We start from the raw sequence: 25,444 nt of genomic DNA, 5'->3' as shown, positions 1-25,444 counted from the left end.
GCCAACATGACAAAAGAGGAAAATGATAAATATTGGAGAAGATGTGAGAAAATTGGAACACTAATGCATTGTTGGTGGAGTTGTGAAATGATCCAACCATTGTGGAGAGCAATTTGGAACTATGTCCAAAGTTCTATAAAAATGTGCATACCCTTTGATCCAGCAACAGCACTTCTAGGACTTTATCCCAAAGAAATCATACAAATGGGAAAAGGACCCACATGCACAAAAATATTTATAGCAGCTCTTTTGATGGTGGCAAAGAATTGGAAATTGAGAAGATGCTCACCAATTGGGGAATGGCTTAACAAGTTGTGGTATATGAATGTAATGGAATACTATTGTGCTATAAGAAATAATGAGCAGGCAGACTTCAGAAAAACTTGGAAAGACTTGTATGGACTGATGCTGAGTGAAATATACAGAACCAGGAGAACATTGTACACAGTACCATCCATATTGTGCGATGACCAGCATTGATAGACTTAGCCCTTCTTAGCAATGCAAGTTTCTAAGACATCTCCAAAAGTGTCATGATGGAAAATGATATCCACATCTAAAGAAAGAGCTGTGGAGTTTGAATGCAGATTGAAGCATACTATTTACTATTTTTTTCCTTCTGTTGTGTTTTGTGTCCTCTTTCTGGTAATTCCTCCTATGAGTTCTAATTCTTCCTTACAACATCACTAATGTGAAAATGTGTTTATTTTTTTTCTCACTACAACTTGACAATTTTATTATGTTATTTTACAGTTAAGGAAACTGAGGCAAACAGGGTAGGTGACTTGCCCAGGGTCACACAGTTAGTAAGTGTCTGAGGCTGGATTTGAGCTCAGGTCTTTCTGACTACAGGCCCTGGTCCTCTTCACCTCACTTTTTAAAAATTAATTTATTTATTTTTAGTTTTCAACATTCACTTCCACAAGATTTTGAGTTCCAAATTTTCTCCCCATCTCATCCCTCCTCCCACCCCAAGATGGCATGCATTCTGACTACCCCTTTTCCTAATCTGCCCTTCTTTCTATTTCTCTCCCCCTTCTCTTATCCCCTTTCCCTTCAATTTTCCTGTAGGGCAGTATAGATTTCTATACCCCATTTCCTGAATATCTTATTTCCCAGTTGCATGTGAAAGCAATTTTTAAAAACTTTTGTTTTTAAACTTTGAGTTCCAAATTTTCTTCCTTCCTACCTCCCCACCCACCCTCACTGAGAAGGCAAACAACTCAATACAGGTTATACATGTGTAGTCATACAAAACACTTCCATAGTAGTCATGTTGTGAAAAACTAAGCATATTTCCCTTAATCCTATCCTGCTCCCCATTTATTCTATTCTCTCTTTCAACCCTGTCCCTCCTTAGAAGTGTTTGCTTCTGATTACCCCCTAACCCAATCTGCCCTCTCCTCTATCATCCTTCTGCTCTCTTGTCCTCTTCCGCCCCAATTTTCCTGTAGGGTAAGATAGATTTCCATACCCAAGTGAGAGTTTATGTTATTCTCTCCTTAAGCCAAATCTGATGAGAATAAGATTCACTCATTCCTTCTCACCTTCCCCCATTCTCCTCCATTGTAAAAGCCTTTTCTTGTCTATTTTATGTGAGATAATTTACCCCATTCTACCTCTCCCTTTCTCCTTCTCTCCATATAATCCTCTCTCACCCCTTAATTTTGTTCTCCAGGTATCACCCATTCATCTTCAACTCACCCTGTGTCCTCTATCTATCTATCTATCCATCTATCCATCCATCCATCTATCTATCTATCTATCTATCTATCTATCTATCTATCTATCTATCTATCTATCTATCTATCAATCTATCAAACTATCTGTCTATGTAAATGTACATGCATATAATTTTTCCCTCCAACTACTCTAATACTGCAAAGGAGTCATGAGTTACAAATATCATCTTTGCATGTAGAATGTAAACAGTTCAACCTTAATAAGTCTTTTATGATTTCTCTTTCCTGTTTATCTCTTCATGTTTCTCTTGAGTCTTGTATCTGAAAGTCAAATTTTCTATTCAGCTATGGTCTTTTCATAAGAATGCTTGAAAGTCCTCTATTTCACTGAATGTCCATTTTTTCCCCTGAAGGATTATGCTCAGTTTTGCTGATTCTTGGTTGTACTCCTATGTCCTTTGACCTCTGGAATATTATATTCCAAGCCCTGTAGCCCCTTACTGTAGAAGCTGCTAAATCTTGTGTTATCCTGATTGTGTTTCCACAATACTTGAATTGTTTCTTTCTGGCTGCTTGGAATATTTTCTCCTTGACCTGGAAACTCTGGAATTTGGCTACAATATTCCTAGGAGTTTTCCTTTGGGGATCTTTTTCAGGAGATGATCAGTGGATTCTTTCAATTTCTATTTTGCCCTCTTGTTCTAAAATATTTAGGCAGTTTTCCTTGATAATTTCTTGAAAGATGATATCTAGGCTCTTTTTTTGATCATGGCTTTCAGAAAGCCCAATAATTTTTACATTTTCTCTCCTGGATCTATTTTCCAGGTCAGTTGTTTTTCCAATGAGATATTTCATATTGTTTTCTATTTTTTCATTATTTTGGTTCTGTTTTATTATTTCTTGATTTCTCATAAAGTCACTAGCTTCTTATTGCTCCATTCTAATTTTTAAGGAAGTATTTTCTTCAGTGACCTTTTGGACTTCCTTTTCCATTTGGCCAATTCTGCTTTTTAAGGCATTCTTCTCCTCATTGACTTTTTGGACCTCTTTTGCCATTTGGGTTAGTCTGTTTTTAAGATGTTATTTTCTTCAATTTTTTTTGGGTCTCCTTTAGCAAGATGTTGACTTGTTTTTTCATGATTTTCTTGCATTACTCTCATTACTCCTCCCAGTTTTTCCTCTACTTCTCTTACTTGCTTCTCAAAATCCTTTTTGAGCTTTTCCTTGGGCTGGGACTGATTCATATTTTTCTTGGAGACTTTGGATGTGGGAGCTTTGGCTTTGTTGTCTACTTCTGGTTTTATGTTTTGATCTTCTTTGTCACCAAAGAATAATTCTATGTTCTGATTTTTTTTCTAGGTTTGTTCATGATCCCAACCAATTACTTGAGTTATAAACTATTTTTTAAGGTAGGTGTCTGCTTCCAGTGTGGAGAACGTGATGTACCAAGCTTTGGGGGTGTGCAGCTGTTTTCAGATATACTTCTAGGAACCTGTAAGTTTTTAGTTCTTCTAAGGTGGTATGATCAAGGGTGAGGTGTTTACTCCTTTCCTGGCCTGTGTTCTGGTCTATGAGTGACCACAAGCACTCTTTTCTGCCTCAGACCTGTGAGGAAGATTCCCTCTCCACTGCCATCACAAGTTCCACCACACCAGCACTCTTCCTCGCCCTAGGATCACCACCCAGAACTGTGACCCAGATCCAAGCACAGGCAAAGCAAGAGAATCCTACCTCAGCAAAGTGATCCCTGCAATCCCCCTTTTATCAGCCACTTGATTCCCCCTCAGTCTGTGGGCTGGAAGCTCCAGAAGCAGCTGCCACCCCAGAGTTGCACCAGGACTGGGGCTGGGACCAAGCTTCTCTCTCACTGCACTCACAGACTTTTCATACTGACCTAAGTTCTCTTTGGCATTTGTGGGTTGAGAAGTCTGGAAACCACCACAGCTGCCCATGATTCAGTCCTCTGAGGCCTGCTCTCAGTTTTCTGAGGCCTGGAGCCTCACCCCTATGAGGAACTGTGTTTCTCTCCCAGCCCAGCTTGATAGAGCCTTTTAATCAACTATCCAGGTCGTCTTGTGCTGGAAAATTGTTTCACTCTATCTTTTTGTGGGTTCTGCTGCTCTAGAATTTGTTTAGTGCCAATTTTTACAGGTATTTGGAGGGGTTTGGGGGAGAGCTCAAACAAGTCACTGTTTTTATTCTGCCATCTTGGCTCCATGCTGCACCCCCCCCATTCTAATTTTTATGTAGTTATCTTCTACAAGTTTTTGGATTTCACTTTCCATTTGATTGACTTCCTTTTCAAAATTTTCTTGACTTTTTTACATTACTCTTATGTTTTTTCCTGATGTTTCCTCAATTTCTCTCATTTGATTTTTAAGTTTTTTGAAGGTCTTTCAAAAAATCATTTTTATCTGGTGAGTATTTTGCTTTTTTCTTTGAGATAGAAGTAGCTATTTTAACTTTATTATCTTCTTCTGAGTTGCAACTCAGATCTTCTCTATCATCATAGTAACTATGATTTTCTTCTCTCTCTGTTGCTTAATCATTTTTAGTGACTTATTATTAACTTTGTGTTAAGATCAGGCTCTAGTCCTCACATATGGGGGGATAATATCTTAGGCTTCAGATTTTTCCTGCTATTGTTTTCTGAGTTCTTTCTAGGACCTTATATCAGGTATTCTTTTCCATCCCTGAGCAACAACCAGGGTCCCCAATAATGTTATTGGTACAAATTCTATTGCTCCTTGCTGTCCCTCCCACAACTGCAAGCTTCACCTCACCATCTGCCCAGGAGCCAAAATCAGAGACTCCACCCTCCTGGGAGTGCCCACAGCCAGCAGGATCCCCATTCTCTGTGATTGCCAACTCATAGGCATGGCGTCACTCCTCACTCACAGCCACAGTCCAGGACTGCATCAGGTCAGTGTACCCAAGACCAGCATCCAGCACCACTGGAGAGCCTCGAAACTTTCACCTCATCAGCTGTCTGATCCTCCCCACTATTTATGTGGCTAACATTCCTCAAGCTAAGGCTGCCACCCGACACAGCTGCCCCCAGGGCTTGTGATTTGTTGATGCCTAGCAGAGCATTTTGTATTTGATCCTGGAGGCTATAGGAAGCCAGTGGAGTATTTTCAGTAGAAGAGAGGTATTAAGATCAAAGCTACACTTTAGGAAAAAATGAGTTGGCAATCACAGAGGATGGGGAGTCTGCTGGCTATGGGTGATCACAGGAGAGTGGAGTCTCTAGTTTTAGTTCCAGGGCAGATGGTGAGCTGAAGCTTGCAGCTATGGGAGGGACAATTTTCCTAAAGTGTAGATTTGACCTTAACACCTTCCACCTACTGAAAATACTCCAGTGACTTCCTGTAGCCTCCAACATCAAATACAAAATGCTCTGCTTGGCAGCAACAAATCACAAGCTTTGGGGGCAGCTGTGTCAGGCAGCTGATTGGAGGTTGGACTGGAGGGCCTGCTCTAGGGTGATGATGTCAATGGAGAGAAGGCAGTATAATTGAAAAATGTTGCAAAGGTGAAATCAACAGGCCTTCACAACCAAATAGATATGGATGGTGAAAGACAGTGAGGAGACCAGGATAAGTGCTAGGATTTGAGCCTGAGGGACTGGAAATGTGCCCTGTACAGTAAAAGGAAATCTGAGGGGTAGGAGGAAGAAAAATGACTTCCATTTTGGACATTTTGAGTTTAAGATATCTACTGAAATCCAGTTCAAGATAGCTAGGAGACATTTGGAGGTATGAAGTTGAAAGTCAGCTGAGAGTTTGGGGCAATATAGGTAGACCTGAGAATTATCAGGATAGAGTCAGTAATAGCATAAAAATAGCCATTGCTGTTAAGAGATCATTGAGATGGATGGAACAAAGGATGCTAAAATCTCTAAGCTTTTCAATGATTTTAACTCAGAAGTTTTCACCTTTTTCCTTCTTATCACAGATTTTATTGTATTTATTCTATATTTGTTGCATATCTCCTCTTTTTTGAGATTTTGGAATTAAAAAAAACTGTGGAAGTTTATTTTGTTGGCATTGTCTTCCAATATGCCTTTCAAAATAGTTTAAAAGGATTTAGTTAGCTTCTAGTTTAGATGCTAAAAAGCTATGCCCACCAACTAGTTCTACTCTTGCCCTCTTAATGGAATAGACCTTTAATAAATTAGGCTGTGGAAGGAATGTGTAAATTTCCATATTAAGCAGCTATAATTAAGGTGCTAGTCCCATGTGGAATTATGCCTAGATTTTCTAGGACTTCCAATAGAAGCAATCAACTATGATACATCTGTTTTGGAAGTACTCAGTGACCTAAATGCACATATTGTGGAGGATCTTCAGGAAAGTGATCATCCAGAATTCTCTCTATATAGGGATTGAAGAATTAATAAAATTCAAGAAAGAAGCTTCCTCATTTAGTGCAGTAGCAGCCTTACTAAAGTTAGATGACAATCTCAATTAAGCTGAAGGAGAAGAAACACACCTTCTGATGGAATAACATTGTACATGTTCCATTTATGAATATATATACCTACTAGACCAAAGATTTTAGCCATCTACTCAGTAAAACTAATGGGTTAGCTAAGGACCACCCTGACTGAAATAAGTCAATGGAACTCTCAAAAAAAAAAAAACAAATACCCATTAAAGGTTAGTGGAGATGCATTCTGGGAAGATGACAAAGTAGGCCAGAAATTTCCAGGCTTTCCAGATTTCCTTCAAAAAGAGACAGAGCATCACCATGGAATGAATGTAGAGCAGTAAAAATAAAGGGGGTAAATAAAGGGGTCCTCCTAAGACAACTTGAGATAACCTCAGGAAAGACAGGACATTCAGAGGTTGAGGTTTGGTCTGAGTGGAGTGTAAATCAACAAAGAGCAGGTCTTCAAGGAAGCTCTCTCAGGAAGCAGACTAGGTTTCAAGAAATTTAACCTCATGAACTCTAACCTCACTGACTCAGGACCTTTCACCTCCGTAACTTTTACCTCTCAAGCTTTCATCTAATGAACAGCAAGATGCTGAATGGGAGAAGATTGGAGGACATACCCTCTCCTAGTAAACCCCTCTTCCCACTGTTTATGGATGCCAGACTTGCAGTGCTGACTAGACCTGATCACAACTATGGCTGTGAGTGGAGCCGGGTGTGAAGCCTCCTCAGGGAGTTAAGTTTCTTGTTCTGTTGAAACACTTACAGCCAGTTGACATTGTAAAGAAACATGCTTTTCAACACATCTTGTACTTTCTCAGACCTCCTCCTCCCTTTCTAAAACTATATACTCTAAGAAGAAAAAGAAAAAGAAAATGAAAACCTCCCACCTTTCCTTGTCCCCAGGCAAGTTGTGAAAGTGTCTTTGTTCTCTTCTTTGCTGGGGAAGATTTATGAGAATAGATTGTGGCCCTGAGGCTCAGCCAATGGGCCAAAGGGAGAGGGTTAGGATGGGCTATTGCTAGGATCTATATAAACCTATTTTGAACAAAGTACTCTTGCACTCTCTGGCTGACACCATTTTGGGTGACACAGGGGTGTCCTTTCTCAAGAAAGCCAATAAAGCAACTTTCCTTTTTGCAATTCTTGTCAAGAGTCTGATTCAAATTTGGGTAGGTGGTCTTTTGTCCCATACAGTGGGTACTGCAGAAAGCAAGAATATTTTCAGGACAGCATGTCTGGGGGCCCTAACTGTGGCTTAGGGGAGGAGAGGAGTCCCTGAGGTTGAATACCCTGACAGAATTCAGAAAATAATAAGGAAGACCTAAAGCCTGGGGCAATATTACCTACAATTTGGTATTAAAACCTGATTATAATTATAAACTGGTAAAAAAAAAAGAAAATGAAAATGAGTAAGCAAAGGAGAAAGAATCTGACCATAGATAGCTACTGAGGTGCAGAAGAAGATCTAGGTTCATATTCAAATGAAGATAGTTAGGTAAAAAAAATACTCCTACTCCAAAGAGTAATATCATATTCTCACAAACCCAAAAAAGAGTTCTTGGAAGAACTAAAAAAAGGAGTTCAAAAATCAAATTAGAGAGATTGAGCAAAAGTAGGAAAAAAATAAAAGAAATCCAAGAAAATTATGAAAAGAAAGTTAACCAACTGGAAAAAGAGATCCAAAATCTTAAGGAAGTAAATAACTCCTTGAAAAGTAGAATTGGGCAAGAGGAAACAAATGATGTTATAAGAGACCAAGAAACAATAAAAGTAGAAAAAAATAAGAGAGAATCTGAAACATCTTTTTAGAAAAAGCACCAGCCCTGAAGTCAGGAGGACCTGAGTTCCAGCCTCAGACCAAACACTTGTCACTAACTAGCTGTGTGACCCTGGGCAAGTCGCTTAACCCCAATTGCCTAAAAAAAAAAAAAAAGAAAAAAGAAAAAAAATAGAGAACAACTTATCCTGGAGAACAGATTAAGGATAGACAATATAAGAATAGTTGGACTACCTGAAAATTGTGATTAAAAAAACAATTTTGATAAAATATCATAAGAAATTATTAAGGACAAATGCTCTGAAGTTCTAGAACAAGAAGGTAAAGTAGAAATAGAAAAAAACAAACTACTGTTCACAATCTGAAAGAGATCCCCTGATGAAAACTTATAGGAATGTCATAACCAAATTTCAAAACTCCTAAGTTAAGGAGAAAATACTTCAAACAAGAATAAAAAAAATTTAAATACTGTGGAGATACAGTCAGGATTTCAGAAGACCTAGCAGTTTCTACACTAGAACGTTGTAGGTCTTGGAACATTATATTTAAAAGAGTAAAATAGCTGGGATTGTGACCAAGAATAACTTACCCAACAAAATTGAGCATAATCCTGAATGAAAAAAAGGGCATTTGACAAATTGAAAAACCTTCAGGTATTTGTGACAAAAAGACCAGAACTCAATGGAAAATTTGATATAACAGATCCACAATAAAATATAAAGGAAACATAAAAGACTAATTATAAGGAAGTCATTAAGGTCAAACTATTTATTAGGTCATTAAATTCAAAATATGCACACACATACACATATACATGCACACACATATATACATATATATGTACTTATATCTATATGTTTATGTACACATACATATGTGTGTATATGTGTGTTTATGTATATGTGTGTGTGTATGTTATCAGTATTCCTAAAACTATCATAATTACTAGGGTAATTTGAAAGAAAGGTTGAGGTTGTGTTGTATATGATGGGGTTATTCTTTAAAAAATTGGGTAGGAAAAAGAAAAAAAGGAGCAATTATTTCATAAAAATGGGGTGTGAAATAAAGAACTGACACAGAGGAAACAGGTGGAGATGGAGTCCTAGAAATGTTGGAACCTTACTCTCATCATATCTGGGTTGAAAAGGAAGCAACATGTACATCTGGAGGGGTGTAGAATTCTTCTAGACTTGTAAAGAGGTGAGAAAACTAGGGGAGGCAGTAGGGAAAGGGCTTTTAGAAGGTTGTGTAGATTTAGGTTTAGGAGGGTGAAGGGAGAGGATAAGGAAGGGATTCCTAGAGAGATGGGTAGAATGAAGAATAGGAGGGTAAGGGAAGAAGATAAGGTAATCTGGATAGAATAAATATTGAGGTTGAGAAGGACAGTAGTGATGGAGGGAAATTCACAAGTAATAATTACAATTTTGAATGGGAACAAGATGAACTCACCCCTAAAACAGAACCTGATAGCAGAATGGATTACAAATAAGAACTCAATAATATGTTGCTTGCAAGAAACACATATAAGAATGAGAGATACACACAGAGTTAAAATGAAGAGTTGGAGTAGAATTTATTATGCTTCTGCTGATGCAAAAAAAGCAGGGGTCACACTTATGATCTCAATTATAGTAAAAATAGCTTTAGTTAAAAGAGGTAAATAAGGTAACTACAATTTAATAAAAGATACTATAGATAATCAAGCAATATTAAAACTAAGCCTTTATGTACCAATTACTAGAGCATCTAAATTTTAAAAAGAAAAGTTAAAAGAATTAAAGGTAGAGATAGATAGTAGTACTATAATAGTGAAGAACTTCAATCTTTTCCTCTCAGAATTAGATAAATCTAACCAAAAAATAAATAAGAAAGAAGTCAAGAAGTGAATAGAATTTTAGATAAGTTAGATATGATAGATATTTGGAGTGAATTTAATGGAATTAGGAACGAATGCAGCTTTTTCCTCAGTGGTTCAAAAATTTTACAAAATTTGACCATATATTAGTACATAAAAATTTTATAGTGAAAAGCAGAAGTGTTAAAAGTATCCTCAGATCACAATTCAATAAACATTGTATTTAATAAGGAACCACAGAGACAAAGATTAAAAACTAATTAGAGATTAAATAATCTAATCTTAAAGAATGATTGGGTTAAAGAGTAAATCATAGAACAATTGATAATTTCATTAAAGAGAATGACAATGATGAGACAACATGTGAAAATCTATGGGATATAGCAAAGACAGAGATCAGAGGAAAATTTGTATCTCTAAATGTGCCATTAATAATATAGACAAAGACAAGGCTAATGACTTGGGTATACAGTTTTTAAAAAATAGAAAAAGAACAAACTAAATAACCCCTATTAAAGACTAAATTTGACATTCTAAAAATTAAAGGTGAGATTAAAAAGTTGAATGTAAAAAACCATTGAATTAATAAATAAAACTAAGAGTTGGTTTTATGTAAAAAAAGGCAATAAAATAGATAAACCATTGGATAATTTAATTTTTTTAAAAAAGAGAGAAGAGAAAGAAATCACTAGTATTAAAAATAAAAAGGGTGAATTTACCAGTAACAAAGATGAAATTAAAGCAATGACAAGGACTTATTTAGCTCAAATATATGCCAATATATTTAACAATTTAAGTGAAATGGAAGATTATTTAAAAAAAATTAAATTGCCTAGATTAGCATAAGAGGAAATAGACCATTTAAATAGACCTATTTTGGAAAAAAATAAATGAACAGGCCATAAATGAGCTTCCTAAGAAAAAAGCACCAGGAAAAAATGCCTGGAACTGAGGAGATGGAATGTCTTGTTTGTGGAACAACTAGGCCAGTGTCACTGGATCAAAAGAGTACATGTCAAGAAGTAAGGCGTAAGAAGACTGGAAAGGTACAGTATTCATAGCCATCAGGTTAGCAGGATCCTGGCTAGGACACACTATGGATGTGATGTAGGCACAGCTACTCACTGATGCAGAAAAAGTGAGAAATTCAAGAAGAATTTTAGGGGCTCAACACCAAGTTGTTGATGATGTCATGGGACTCAAATATTTCTAGGTGCTGGACAGCCAATTAGGTCCCATTTAGAGTACCCAAGTTACTTGGTAATCATTGTCAGGAGGTGAAAAAAATTGTCCTCCAACTTTCTATTAAGGTTATAGGACCTCCTTTGGAGAGCAGTTATTAAAACGTACACTCACTGTCTGTGGAGCACATAGACCACACTATGCAAGAGATCAAGAGATCAATTCACAACAAAATGGTATGGATGCATTGCCTATGTATATGTACCAAGGACAGTTCCTCATCATTAACACAATTGGTCAGGGACCTAGAAATGATGCAATGGATAAAGAAAGGAGTTAAAGGTGAATAGAGTAAACCATGCATAGCTCCACTATACCTCCTTAATATATGAGTCAAAGAGCTGAAAAGAGAGACCAGCTTAGATCAACCATATCCCACTGAATAAGGAATGGTCAAGCCTTCTAGAAGATGGATCAATGTCTAAACTTACTTTTCTAAGAAGAGCAAGTAAACTTGGGATCCAAGGCTACAGAAGCACACCCTGGAGATAATACCAACAGAATGCAGGAGCCAGATGTATTTTGTTTAAATTGTGGACTAGATAGGCACATATACATACTTGGTGCACTTGAGAGAGGAATTCAGAATTTGTTTGCCAGAAGATAAAATCCTAAAATTCCTGCATCAGGAAAGAGAGATTGGGTTGGATAGGGAATAAGCAAGCCCCCTGAAGAATTTAATTTCTGCCTCACCAAATTTTCCTGTTTTTATTTTTTTTTCTACCAGGACTCACAATAACACAAGCAGTAGGAAAGGTGAAGATTAAAGATGTAGTGTGTCCTGTTGTGCTGGTGACAAATATATTTCAGTAATTTTGAGCAGAATACTTGCAACATATTCTGTACAGAGGCTAGGCCTCTGTGAATTGAGTGAAAAGGACTACTCAATGGCAAAGAATTGGAAATTGTGGGGATGCTCATCAACTGGGGAATGGTTGAACAAGTTGTGGTGAATGTAATGGAATACTATTGTTTCATAAGAGATGATGAGCAGGTGGATTTCAGAAAAACCTGGAAAGACTTACATGGACTGATGCTGAGTGAAGTGAGCAGAACCAGGAGAACATTGTACACAGTAATAGCAACATTGTGCAATGACCAGCTTTGATGGACTTAGCTCTTCTCAGCAACGCAATGATTTAAGACAATTCCAAAAGGCTCATGATGGAAAATGCTATCCAGAGAAAGAACTATGAAGTCTGAAGGCAGATTGAAGCATGCCATTTTTTCTTTTTCTTTTTTCTTTCTCATTATTTTTTCCCTTTTGTTCTAACTCTTCTTTCACATCATGACTAATGTGGAAAAATGCTTAACATGATTGTACATGTATAGCTTATATCAGATTGCATGCCATCTTGGGGAGGGAAGAAGGGAGGGAGGGAGAAAAATATTGGAACTCAAAGTCTTGTAAAAGCGAATGTTGAAGACTAAAAATAAACAGATAAACAAACAAACAAACAAATAAGTACTCTCCATATTTAGGTTATGTCATAATTAGTCTGGAGTTCCCTAGGAAGGTTTTGAGTATCAGCAAGAAAGTGGATGTCTTGGTTCTTATATGTATAAACTAGGTAAACATTTCTTGAGTTTTAGCATTGGTTGGGACTAACTCAGCCTAAAAGAATATTTCAGGCACTGAACTCAGAAATGAACAACACTAATGATCCATGCCTGCCATGTAGAAATCATATAGGAAGGTGGTCCTTAATCCTCACCCGTAGTACTGGCATAGAAGAAGATTTGGGTGTATGAACCTAAGATTTGGGGGTGTGAACCATCAGACTTTGAATAAAAAAAGTAAGGTAGATTATTACATCATGCCAAGAGTTTAAGATGTCCTGGAATGTCTAGTGGTATTTACTACTTCAAGAACATATCTTAAAAGAATTTCTGGGGGTCTTGCCAGTTTTCAGTAGCACTTTTCAGCAGCAAAAAGTACATGATGACAGAAACTTCTTGGAAATATTGGTGTTTCCAATACCAATTCCAAAATATTGGAAAAACTTGATCTCATTGTATTTGAAAAGACAATAGAAGAAAAACTGCTGAAGATGTTAGATTATTTAGAAGTTTAAAGCTGTCTTTTGGCAAGGGTCAGGTCTCTAGAGCTTCTGTGCTAAATGTGGGCCAGGGGTTCTCAACCCTTTCTGTGTCATGGACCCCTTTGGCAGTCTGGTGAAGCCTATGGACTCCTCAGAATAATATTTTTATGATGACAAACATTTATTAAGTGTTTACTATGTTCCAGGCACTATGCTAAGCATTGGGAATACAAACACAAGCAAAAAGAAAAACAGTCTCTGCCCTTACGGGGGAAATTCTAATGGGAAAAAAATAACACATAAAAAGGAGATGAAAGGCCAGGTATGGGGGTGGTAAAGGAGGAGAATATCTTCAGGGGTGTATGGTGGGGACATCTGGAGAGTTCAGGTAGAGACAGGAAAGGAATGAAAGATGACTGGCCTGGATCCTTCCTCAAGATGGAGATTTAGGAGGAAGTTAGCAAGGTGAGATGATATGACATAAAATAACCGAAGACTAAAAGGAAATTGCATTGAAATATAATTATAAAAATATTTATTTAAGAACCAAGTTCATGGACCCTAGGTTAAGAACCTCTGCTTTAAATATTAGGTCAACTGCAAAATGCTCCACATTCCTTATCTCCGTTGAGCCTCACAACAACACATTAATGTAGATACTATGGGTATTTTTATTCCCATTTCACAGATGAAGATATAGAGACTCAAAGAGATTGTGACTTGTCCATAGTCATACAACTAGTAGGTGTCAGAGGGAGAGCTCAAACCCAGGTCACTAACCCAACCAAGTTTCTAGGTAGACTACCTACTAATATTTCTCATAGCTTCTCTGCCAGGACGAATCCTGCTCAAGGCTGTGATTTTGAAAGCAAACTCTTTAGAGGTTGCTCTCAATTTTTCAGGAATCCAGAAGCCTAGAACTATAGCTTTTAATCCTTAAAGCCACAGCATTTTTACTGCATACATGCTGGATTTGTTGAGGTCCCTGAAGACTGAGCAGATGTCTCAGTGGAGTCACCATGTGACCTTGCTAATGCATGTATATGCTACCAAGAATGATGCCATAGTAATTGCTAGTGTTTGGGCAAGTGCCTCATCTGCCTACTGATCTGTGCTTTTTAGTTTTGGTAGTTAGAGAAGATGTGGAGATTCATAAGCAAGTACATCATTCAAATTAGAGATCAGTTGAAGGAGGCCTTTTTCTTAGCTATGCCTACAATTCAGAAGTTCAGGGAGAAACAAGAAATGATATGACATTTAAATAAGCTACCAGAAACTCCAGGTAGGTGACAAAGTCCTGCTATGAAACCTTTGTGTCCAGATAAAACACAAACATAAAAACAGCCTGGTGGTGAGACACCTAATACTAAATAGTTGAAAGAAACCTTAGTCTATGAAGTAGTCCAACAAAGGAGATAGGGGCTTGACAAAATGGCAAATCACAAGTATCTGCTTTCATTAGGGACTTAGTTGTATGGAGACCAGATCAGGTGCAATGGAAAACTGAGGAAATGATATTGGAGAGATACACAACTGCCAGTTGTAGGTAGATAGCTGGATAATGTTCCACATGGAGAGGATCTCAATCAAGATCCAGATGAGGAAGAAACTATATGATGGTGACCTCTTTAGGACTGGGAAAGCTTACCAAGACAGACCCAGCCTCACTTCTACCTGGATAGGTAATGGTGGTGGTGATGGTGGTGATAGTGCTGGATCCACAGGCAATTTCTTTCATGGCTGACTAGGAATTAGAGTTAGCAGCATTATTCCTAGGCCATATAGGAACCCCGAACTGGGACTTTAGTCCAGTGGACCTGAGGATATCAACTCACCCACATGGAAGGCAGAGACTGAGGTTGTGGCAATGGAGCATTCCAAAGGGCCACTACTACCCAACAGGCCAGTGGCTACACTGATATGTAATGTACTTGGTGTGAGGGCTATGGAGGACATACAGAGTGATTCCCATTGATGAAGTGTGTATAAAGCATACTTGATGCGAAAACTTAACATGTGTTGCTATGAGTTAAGTACTTTGAATTACATGTTTGGTATACTTTATGCAACTCTAGTTTGGATGTTTTGTTATGTGTTATGAGCAGTAACTGCCTTGCTTTTCTATTTGCACTTAGCACAGTGCTTTGCCTATGATAAATGCTTTTTCATTAGTTTAAAGAAAAAAGCAAAAAGCACAAGGACCAAACAGATTTACAAACGAATTATTTGAAATAATAGACATAGAGAGACCCTACCAAACTACTTTGATGAAACAAATATGATACTGATTCCTAAAACAGGAAGAGTAAAATCAGAGAAAGAAAATTATAAGCCAATTTCATTAATGAATATAGATGCAAAATCATAAATAAAAAACTAGCTATAAGATTACAACAATATATTACAAAGATTAAACTTTATGAGCAACTAGGATTTATACCAGGAATCAGGGATGTTTTAACTTAAGGAAAACTATTAACATAATTGATTATATCAATAATAAAAGTTTTAAAAATTATATGATTATATCAGTAGATGCAGAAAAAAAACCTTTTGATAAAGTATAACACTCATTTCTATAAGTAGCACTTGAAAGTGTAGGTATAAGTGGAATTTTCCTTAAATTGATAAAAAAAAAGCATTCATCTGAAACCATAAACAAACATTATTTGTGATGTGGCCAAGCTAGAAGCCTTCCAAGTAAGATCAGGTTTGAAACAAGGATGCTCACTGTCACCAATATTAATCACCATTGTATTAGAAATCCTAGCTAAATAAGAGAAATAGAAGGCATCAGAATAGGGAATGGTATAATAAAACTATCTCTTTTTGCAGATGGTATGATGATATACTTGGAAAATCTTAAAGATTAAAAAGTTAATTGAAAAAACTAATAATTTTAGCAAGGTAGCAGGATACAAAGTAAATCCACATAAATCATCACCATTCCTACATATCTCAAACAAAACCCTACAAGCAGAGAGAGTAAGAGATACCCCATTTGAAATAACTCTAGACAGCATAAAGTGCCTGGGAGTATGTCTAGCAAAACAAAATAGGATCTAAAAAATTATAAAAAAATTATACAAATAAAATCAGATATACGTAATTGGAGAAATATTAGTTGTTCATGAGTAGGCAGGGCAAAAATGACAATTTTACCTAACCTAATTTATGTATTTGACAATATCCCATTTAAATGACCAAAAACTTATTTTATTGACTTAGAAAAAAATAACAAAATTTATTTGAAAGAATAAGAAGTTAAGAGTATAAATGAACTAATAAAAAAATGTAAAGGAAGGAGGCTTGGCATTACCAGATCTTAAAGTATATTGTAATACAGTAATTATTAAAATTATCTGTTACTGGCTAAGAAATAAAAAAGTAGATCAATAGAACAAAGTAGATGTACAGTTAACAGTGGCAAATAAATATAGTAACCTTGTATTTGACAAGTGTAAAGGCTTAAGATTTTGAGATAAAGATTCATTTATTTGGCAAAAATTTTTAGGAAAACTGGAAAGTGGTATGGCAGAAATTGTCCATAGATCAATATCTTACAGCATTTACCAAGTTAAAGTCAAAATAGATACATGATCTAGATCTAAAAAGAGATATTAAGAGAACATTTGAAGAACACAGAACATATTACTTATTAGACTTATGGAGATGAAAACAATTTATGAATAAATAAGAGATAGAGAGCAGAGTGGGGTATGAAATGGATAATTTTGATTACATTAAATTAAAAAGGTTTTGTATAAATAAAACAAATGTAGCCAAGATCAGAAAGAAAGCAGAAAATTGGAGAAAAATTTATAGACTTTTTTCAGATACAAGTCTCATATCATTCATACATATACACATATATGTGTGTGTGTGTGGGTATATATATTTATAAAATCTATAAGAATACAAGACATTCCCTAACTGATAAGTGGCTAAAGAATATGAATAGACAGTTTTCCAAAGAAGAAAGCAAAACCATTTTATAGTTGTATGAAAAAGTGCTCTATATAATTATTGATTAGAGAAATGCAAATTAAAGCAATCTTGAGATATAATTTTAAACCTAGTAGATTGGTAAAATGATTGAAGGGGAAAGTGAGAAATATTGTAGGGGATGTAGAAAAATTGGGACACTAATTCATTATTGGTGGAATTGTGAACTGATCTAACCATTCTGGGGAAGAATCTGGAATCATTCCCAAAGATGTTTTTAAACTGCCTATACACTTTGACCCAGCAATATCACAACTAGGTCTGTTTCCAAAGATAATTAGGGAAAAAGGAAAAAAAAAACACCTACATGTTCTAAAATATTTGTAACAGCTCTCTTTGTGGTGAAAAAGAACTGGAAATTGCAGGGACGCCCATCAATTGGAGAATGGCTGAACAAGTGATATATGATTGTGAAGGTATACTACTGTGTTATAAGAAATGATGAGCTCTATGACCTTAGACAAACATGAATAGACTTGCACAAAATAATGAAGAATGAAATGAGCAAAACCAAGAGAATATTGTATATAGTAACAGTAATATTGTTTTAAGAACAACTTCGAGTAAGTTATTTTGACTATTATAACTACTCAAATTAACTATAAAAGACATTTGAAAGAAGATGCTGTTTGCATCCAAAGAAAGAACTGATAAATAGAAGTATGCATAAAAAGATTTTCCATATATATATGTGTATATATATATATAATGTATATACATATTTGTATCTAATAGTAGCCATCTCTAGGATGGGGGGAGGAAAAATGGAAAAAAAGAAATGTACATCATAACTTCATAATATATTTAAAAAGAATAACTGGTCGTACTTTATTGATTTGCAGTTTCATGTGCAATCATCTTATTATTATTATACTGTGTTATTTAAATGCTTGTTTTATTCCATATATTTAAAATTAAATAAATAAATAATTTTTTTAAAATTAAAAAAGTCTCTGTGAATTGACCTTTTTGTCATATTGTCATATTGACAAAATTATGGGTACTTAAAATACTGAGGTTTTTGAGAACTGAAGACAAACTAGCTGAGATAGCTTTCCTTTCTGTAATTCATACAGAGAACCAGAGAGGTAGACAATCTTTAGAAGTGTTCTACTGGGATCTCAGGAAATGGGAATCTGTCAAAGATTTTATTTAAAAACAAATTCCATAGAGATTCACTTCCCAATTGACTTTCAATAAGCAATTACAAACTTTCTCATCTATCATTATCTGCAGCTCTTAAAAAAATGGCCATCACAAGGATGAAAAGGATGGGAAGGCTCCTAGGGAAAAAAAAAAAATTGCTGAGCACAGAAGGAAAACAATAGACCTTGAAATGAATACTTCATCTTTACTCTCCTGGGACTGGACTCCTTGTGCTGAGTAGTTGAACACCATATACAGCCTGATCTTCTGGCTTCTTTGTAGAAGAAAGTTTGTGTATGGACTTCATACTGCTTTCTTCTCATTGTGCCTCTTGCACAGTAATATACAGCTGTGTCCTCAGCTGTGAGTGATTTTAGCTGCAGATACAACTGATTCTTAGATGTGTCTGCTGTGATAGAGATTCTGTTTTGGAAATCAGGATTGTATTGTGTACTCCCACTCCAATATCCAATCCACACTAGCCCTTTCCCTGGAGACTGTCGGATCCAGTGCCAATAGTAACTGCTAGTAACAGAGCCACCAGTGACAAAACAGGTTAGTGTCAGGGACTCTGAGGGCTTTGCAATTCCTGGTCCTGACTCCTCCAGTTGCAGGTCAGACAAGACACCTAGGAACAAGGAGAATCACATTAAGTTTTAGCACTAAAATAATTTCCCCTATAAACCCATTAGTTAATCTCTTAATCGTTGTTGTCCAGGACCTACCTGCCACCAAGCAGAACAGAAACCAGAACAATTTCATGGTCTTCCAGGTGAATGAGACTTTTTGTCCAGAAACCTCCATCTCAGGGTGAGAAGAGAGACTGACCCTCCCCAAGCCAAGACTGAGTTTTCACTTGGCAGCCTGGGAGGCTTAATTTGCATGTGGAGGGTATTGGTGTATATAAAATGAGTTTGAGCAGAAAAGCCAGATTTCTTTCCCTGGGGCTTTTCCTGGATTCAGCCAATAGGAGCTAGTGTAAGATATCGTTGCACCCATAATTGGGGCACCTATGTGGCTCAGTGAATACAGTGTCATGTCTCCAGTAATTCCTTACGTTTCTTCCTGAGATCAAATCTAACCTCAGACACTTAGAAGCTCTGTGACCCTGGGCAAGTCACATAACCCTCCTTGTCTCAGTTTCATTATCTGTAAAATGAGGTGGAGAAGGAAATGGCAAACCACTCGAATATCCTTACCAAGAAAACCTCAGATGATGTTACAAAGAGTCAGACACAACTGAAAAATGACTCAACAACATCTTTGCAAAGGTTTGATATGTTCACCAACTGTATGTTTCTATTACCCATACCTTTTCCTCCAGGGTGTTTGTAATTGCAAAGTTAAAAAAAAATTAATAGCCAGGGTTTTTCCAATATAACTAATAAAAAGCAAGAATTAAAATGTTTCTCGATGTATTATTGTATTGTATTGTATTGTGTCAATTGTTTATGCAACTGTTTTTTATTGTGGTGGTTCAGTCACATTTCAGTCATATACTACTCTTCATGATCCCATTGGAGTTTTCTTGGCAAAGATACTGGAGTAGTTTGTCATTTCCCTCTCCTGATTATTTTATAGATGAGGAACTGAGGCAAACAAGGTTAAGTGACTTGCAAAGCGTCATACAGCTAATAAGTATCTAAAGCCAGATTTGAACTCAAGAAGAGGAATCTTCCTGACTCCAGGCCTGATACTTTATCCACTGGGCCACCTAGGTGCCCTATTTAATAACGTAGATGATTATAAAACTGCATATTCTTAGACTTTGTTTTGAAAGAAAAGAGCTGGGTGACTTTGATTTGAGCATTGATGACTCCAGTTTTGGTATTTATTCTTTTGGGGCCATAAAGCTCCAATATAACTCCTTTGACCAGCATGTACCTTTAATTGATAGCTCTCACTGTGACACTTTACTCTGCTTGATTCTCTGGGGCAGTCCTTAATTCTCTTTCCACACCATGGCCAATATGTACTGCACCATGCAGAAGTAAATTCATTTTCTAGATTCAGGGTGTCCTGAGCTCTCAGACACAATCCCTCACTTTTGCCAGGTGTCAATTCTACATTCAGCTAACTCTTATTCTGGGGTATCTTTTGCTGTGTAAGATTTGTTGTGTTCAATGTATGGTCTGTAGTAACTTTTTAGAATAAAACCTGAGCCTGGGAAGCGGGAGGTGGAATAGCTTAAATAAGGTATGACCAGAGATAGAAACATAGCCTGTAGCATTCTGGAGCTGGCTCCAGTCACTTGAGGAAGGCCAATTGTTAAATTTCCAATGTAAGCACTTATACCTCAATGGGTACTTCTTTCTCCCTACCTCCCTACCTATCAACACTCACTCAAACTCTTAGTGCAAATAATTGGCTGTAATGGAGCCAATTACTGATCTTAGAGTCAAGAAGATCTGAGTTTAAATCAAAGCATAGACACTAACTGTGTGGGGCTTAGTAAGTCACTTAACCTCTGCTGCCTCAGTTTTCTCAACTGTAAAATGAAATCAGCTATTTTCTCATTTCTTACAGCATAGTAGGGGAGTTCAAGTGTTCAGGAAAGGCTAATACCTCTAGTGTGAAGGCTGGTAAACCCTTTTCAGGGCTGCTCATTCACCTTTGGTGTCTTCCTGCCACCCAACTCTTACCTGTAGCTCCAAGAAGCGGTAGCATGGGCAGCAATCTCTTTTCAGTTTTGGCAGACAGGCTAAACCAGGTTGAGATTAACCAACAGGCCTCAAACCTGTCAGTGAATTGGAGAGTGTCTACCCCAAGCATGCCACGACTTTCCCTGGCAGAATGGGCAAATGGGAACAATTTGTTCCAATGGACCACGAAGGTGGCGGAAGCAGGCAACGTGGAGCACTTAGAGGTTGGTTAGATATTAAAAATGCTAAGTGTGTCCACTGCAACCCAAGCCATCACCAGTCATCTTGACTTTTGTCTTGCCACTCAATCTGATGGTTCTAGAAGAGAAAGTGAAGCTGATGATTGCTTGCAACTTTGCCTTACTTAAATCCAATTTATACATAAGTCAAAAGACATCACTCATACTGTTTTACCATTCTTACCTACCTCAAAATCCTTTGGCAATGAGTAAGTGACAAAGTAGCAGGTACACTGGGAGTTCTAGTGACAAACCTGTACAGAAGTGGCCCAGGCCAAAGGGTCATCTTCTTACTGGACTGAAGCAGCAACAGGAATCAGCAGCCCCCTGGGTGTCTGAGTAGCCTTTTTTATTTTAATATTTAATTAGTATTTTATTTTTCAACACAACTACATATCAAGAAAATTTTTAGCATTTGTTTTTATAAGATTTTGAGTTCCAAACTTCTCTTCCTTCCTTTCTGCTCTCCCCTTTTCTGAAAATGGTAGGCAGTTTAATATAATTTATCCAAATGCTATCATGTAAAATGTATTTCCGTATTTATCACAGTTGTGGAAGAACAAAGAGATCAAAAGGGTAAAAAACATGAGAAACAATAAAGTAAGTGAAAAAACATGCTTCAATCTGCATTCAGTTGTTTATTTGGATATGGAGAGCATTTTCCTTCATCAATATTTTGTACTTGTCTTGGATCATCGTGTTGATGAGAAAAGCTGAGTTATTCATAGCTGATCATCACAGGATGTTGCTGATATTATACCCAGTGTTTTCCTTATTCTGATCATTTCACTTTGTATCATTTTGAACAAGTCTTTGCAGGTTTTTCTGAAATGTGCCTGCTCATCATTTCTTATTGCACAATAGCATTCCATTATATTCATAATACTACAGGTTGTCCAGCCATTCCCCAAATGATGGGCATCCCCTCAATTTCCAATATTTTGGCATCATGTATTTTTGCACATGTAGGTCCTTTCCCTTTTTTAATGATCTCTTTGGGACACAGACCTAGTAGTGGTATTTCTGAATCAAAAGGTATGCAGAGTTTGATTGCTCTTTGGACATAGCTCCAAATTGCTCTCCAGAGTGGCAGGATCAGTTCTCACTTTCACGAACAGTTCATTAGTGTCCCAATTTTTATATATCCTTTCCAACATTTATCCTTTTCCTTTTTTATTTTTGTCATATTTGCCAATTGGATAGGTGTGAGGGGGTACCACTAAGTTTATTTTCCCCCAGTTACATGTAAAAACAATTTTAAACATTTGTTTTTAAAACTTTGAGTTCCAAATTTGCTCCCTTCCACCCTCTCCACCTCACCCCTATTGAGAAGACAAGCCATTCAATACAGGTTATACACATGTAGTCATGCCAAACATATCCATAATAGCCATGGTGTGAAAGAAAAGATAGACAAAAAAAAAAAACCTCAAGAAAAATAAAGTAAAAAAAAAAGTATGCTTCAATCTGTATTCATATGCTTCAGTCTGTATTCAGACACTGTCAGTTCTTTGGGGATGGATAGCATTTTTTCATTGTAAGTCCTTCAGAGTTGTCTTAGATCATTGTATTGTTGAGAATAGCTAAGTCATTCACAGCTGATCATCTTACAGTACTGCTGTTATTTTGTACACAGTACATTTCACTTTGCATCAGCCCATGCAAGTCTTTCCAAGTTTTTCTGAGAGCATCCTGCTCATCATTTCTTATAGTACAATAGTATTCTATCATAATCACAACCACAACAGGTTCAGCCATTCCCCAATTGATGGGCATCCCTCAATTTCTAATTCTTTACCCTCAGAAAAGAGCTGCTTTAAATATTTTTTACATAGAGGTCCTTTTCCTTTTTGTCTTTTATCTCTTTTGGGATACAGACCTAGTAGTGTTATTGCTAGGTCAAAGGGTATGCACAGTTTGGTTGCCCTTTGGGCATAGTTTCAAATTGCTCTCCAGAATGGTTGAATCAGTTCACAACTCCACCAACAGTGCATTAAAGTCTTATTTTTCCCACCTCCCCTCCAGCATTTGTCATTTACCTTCTCTGTCCTATTAGCCAACCTAATAGGTATGAGGTAGTACCTCAGAATTGTTTTAATTTGCATTTCTCCAATCAATAGTGAGTTAGAATATTTTTTTCATATGGCTATAGATAGCTTTGATTACTTCATCTGAAAACTGATCATATCTTTTGATCATTTATCAATTGGGGAATGATTCTTATTTTTATAAATTTGACTCAGTTCCCTGTATGTTTAAGAAATGAGGCCTTTATCAGAGAAACTTGCTTCAAATTTTTTTTCAGAGTTACTATTGCTAACTGTATTTCCTTCCATCTTATTCCTCCACCCCCATATATTCTATTCTCTCTATCCTTTCACCTTGTCCCTCCTCAAATGTGTTTTGCTTCTGACTACTCCCTCCCCCAATCTTCCCTCCCTTCTATCACCCCCCGTTCTCTTATCCTTTTCCCTCTCTTTTCCTGTACGAAAAGATAGAGTTCTATACCCAATTGCATATGTATGTTACTTTGAACCAATTCTGATGAGAGTAAGGTTCATTCACTCCCTCTCACCTCCTCTTTCCCCCTCTCCATTGTAAGAGCTTTTTCTTGCCTCTTTTATTTGAGACAATTGCATTCTACCTCTCCCTTTCTCTTTCTCCTAGCTGACAACCAAGTTTTCTATTCTTTTGGTTTTGTTTTTATTGTTTCTTGATTTCTCATAAAGTCATTAGCTTCCATTTACTCCACTGTAATTTTTAAGGAATTATTTTCTTCAGTGAGTTTTACTCTCTCACCTCTTAATTTTATTTTTCAGATATCATCCCTTCATATTCAACTCACACCTCTATCTATATGTACTCCTAACGCTGTAATAATGAGAAAGCTCTTATGAGTTGCAAATATTATCTTCCCATGTAGGAATGTAAACAGTTTAAATTTATGAAGCCCCTTATGATTTCCCTTTCCTGTTTACCTTTTTATGCTTCTCTTGAGTTTCAACTCTGGTCTTTTCATCAAGAGGGCTTGAAATTCCTCTATCTCAATGAATTTCCATTTTTTCTCCTGAAGGATTATACTCAGTTTTATTGGATAGGTGATTCTTGGTTGTAATCCTAGCTCCTTTGTCCTTCAGAATATCATATTCCAGGCCCTCAGATTCTTTAATGTAGAAGCTACTAAATCATGTGCTATACTGATTGTGGCTCCATAATACTTAAATTGTTTCTTTCTGGCTGCCTGCAATATTTTCTCCTTGACTTGTGAACTCTGGAATTTGGCTATAATATTCCCAGCAGTTTTCATTTTGGAATCTTTTTATGGAGTTGATCAGTGGATTCTTTCAATTCTATTTTACCCTCTGGTTTTAGAATGTCACAGCAGTTTTCTTGACAATGTCCTAAAAATAAGGTTTAGTCTCTTTTTTTGATCATGGCTTTTGGTAGTCCAATAAATTTTAAATTATCTCTCCTGGATCTATTTTCCAGGTCAGTTGTTTTCCCAATGAGATATATTTCACATCGTCTTCTATTTTTTTCCATTTTTTGGTTTTGTTTTATTGTTTCTTCATTTCTTGTAAAGTCATTAACTTCCATTTCCTTCATTCTAATTTATAAGGAATTATTTTCTTCAGTGAGCTTTTGTAACTCCTTTTCCATTTGGCCCATTCTGCTTTTTAAGGCATCCTTTTCCTCATTGGTTTTTTGGACCTCTTTTGCCATTTGGGTTAGTCTATTTTTAAGGTGTTATTTTCTTCAGTATTTTTTTTTTGTGTCTCTTTTTCCAAGCTGTTGATTCATTTTTCATGACTTTCTTGCATCACTCTCATTTCTCTTCCTAATTTTTCCTCTACTTCTCTTACTTGATTTTCAAAATCCTTTTTGAGTTCTTCTATGGCCTGAGACCAATTTGTATTTTCTTGGAGGCTTTGGATGTAGGAGCTTTGACTGTGTTGTCTTTTGATTGTGTGTTTTGCTCTTCTTTGTCACCATAGTAACTTTCCACAGTCAGAGTTTTTTTCGCCATTGTTTTCTCATTTCCCCAGGTTGACTTTTAACTCTTTGTTAAAGTAGGACTTTGATTCCAGGGTGGAGGGCCCACTGTCCCAAGCTTCAGGAGTTTTGTGCAACTGTTTTCAGAGATGCTTCTAGGAACCTGTAAGTTTTCAGTTCTTCTATGATGTTGTGATCTAAGGAGAAGTGCTCACTCCTCTCCTGGCCTGTACTCTAGTCTGTGAGTGACCCCAAGCACTCTTTTGCCCTGGCACTGTGAGGAGGGTCTCCCATCCACTGTGGCTACAAGCTCTGCTATGCTAGTGCTCCTCCTCACCCTGGGATTGCCACTTAGGACTGAAACCTGAAACCAAGTACAGA

The 25,444-nt window shown here is 36.7% G+C and overlaps 1 gene segment (V, D, J or C); it reads right to left on the bottom strand.

Annotated features, from left to right (window-relative positions):
• Positions 1 to 18,037: 18,037 nt before the first annotated feature.
• Positions 18,038 to 19,026, bottom strand: LOC114028560. The segment is given in 2 exon segments: positions 18,038 to 18,817; positions 18,915 to 19,026. Coding segments are annotated over 2 exon segments (570 nt in total).
• Positions 19,027 to 25,444: the final 6,418 nt, after the last annotated feature.

The sequence above is a fragment of the Vombatus ursinus genome, unplaced genomic scaffold, assembly GCF_900497805.2.
Source record: "Vombatus ursinus unplaced genomic scaffold, bare-nosed wombat genome assembly UNPS02014890.1, whole genome shotgun sequence".
Taxonomy (NCBI): domain Eukaryota; kingdom Metazoa; phylum Chordata; class Mammalia; order Diprotodontia; family Vombatidae; genus Vombatus; species Vombatus ursinus.
Note: the sequence above shows the minus strand (reverse complement) of the source record. Positions and strands in the feature narration are given on the sequence as shown.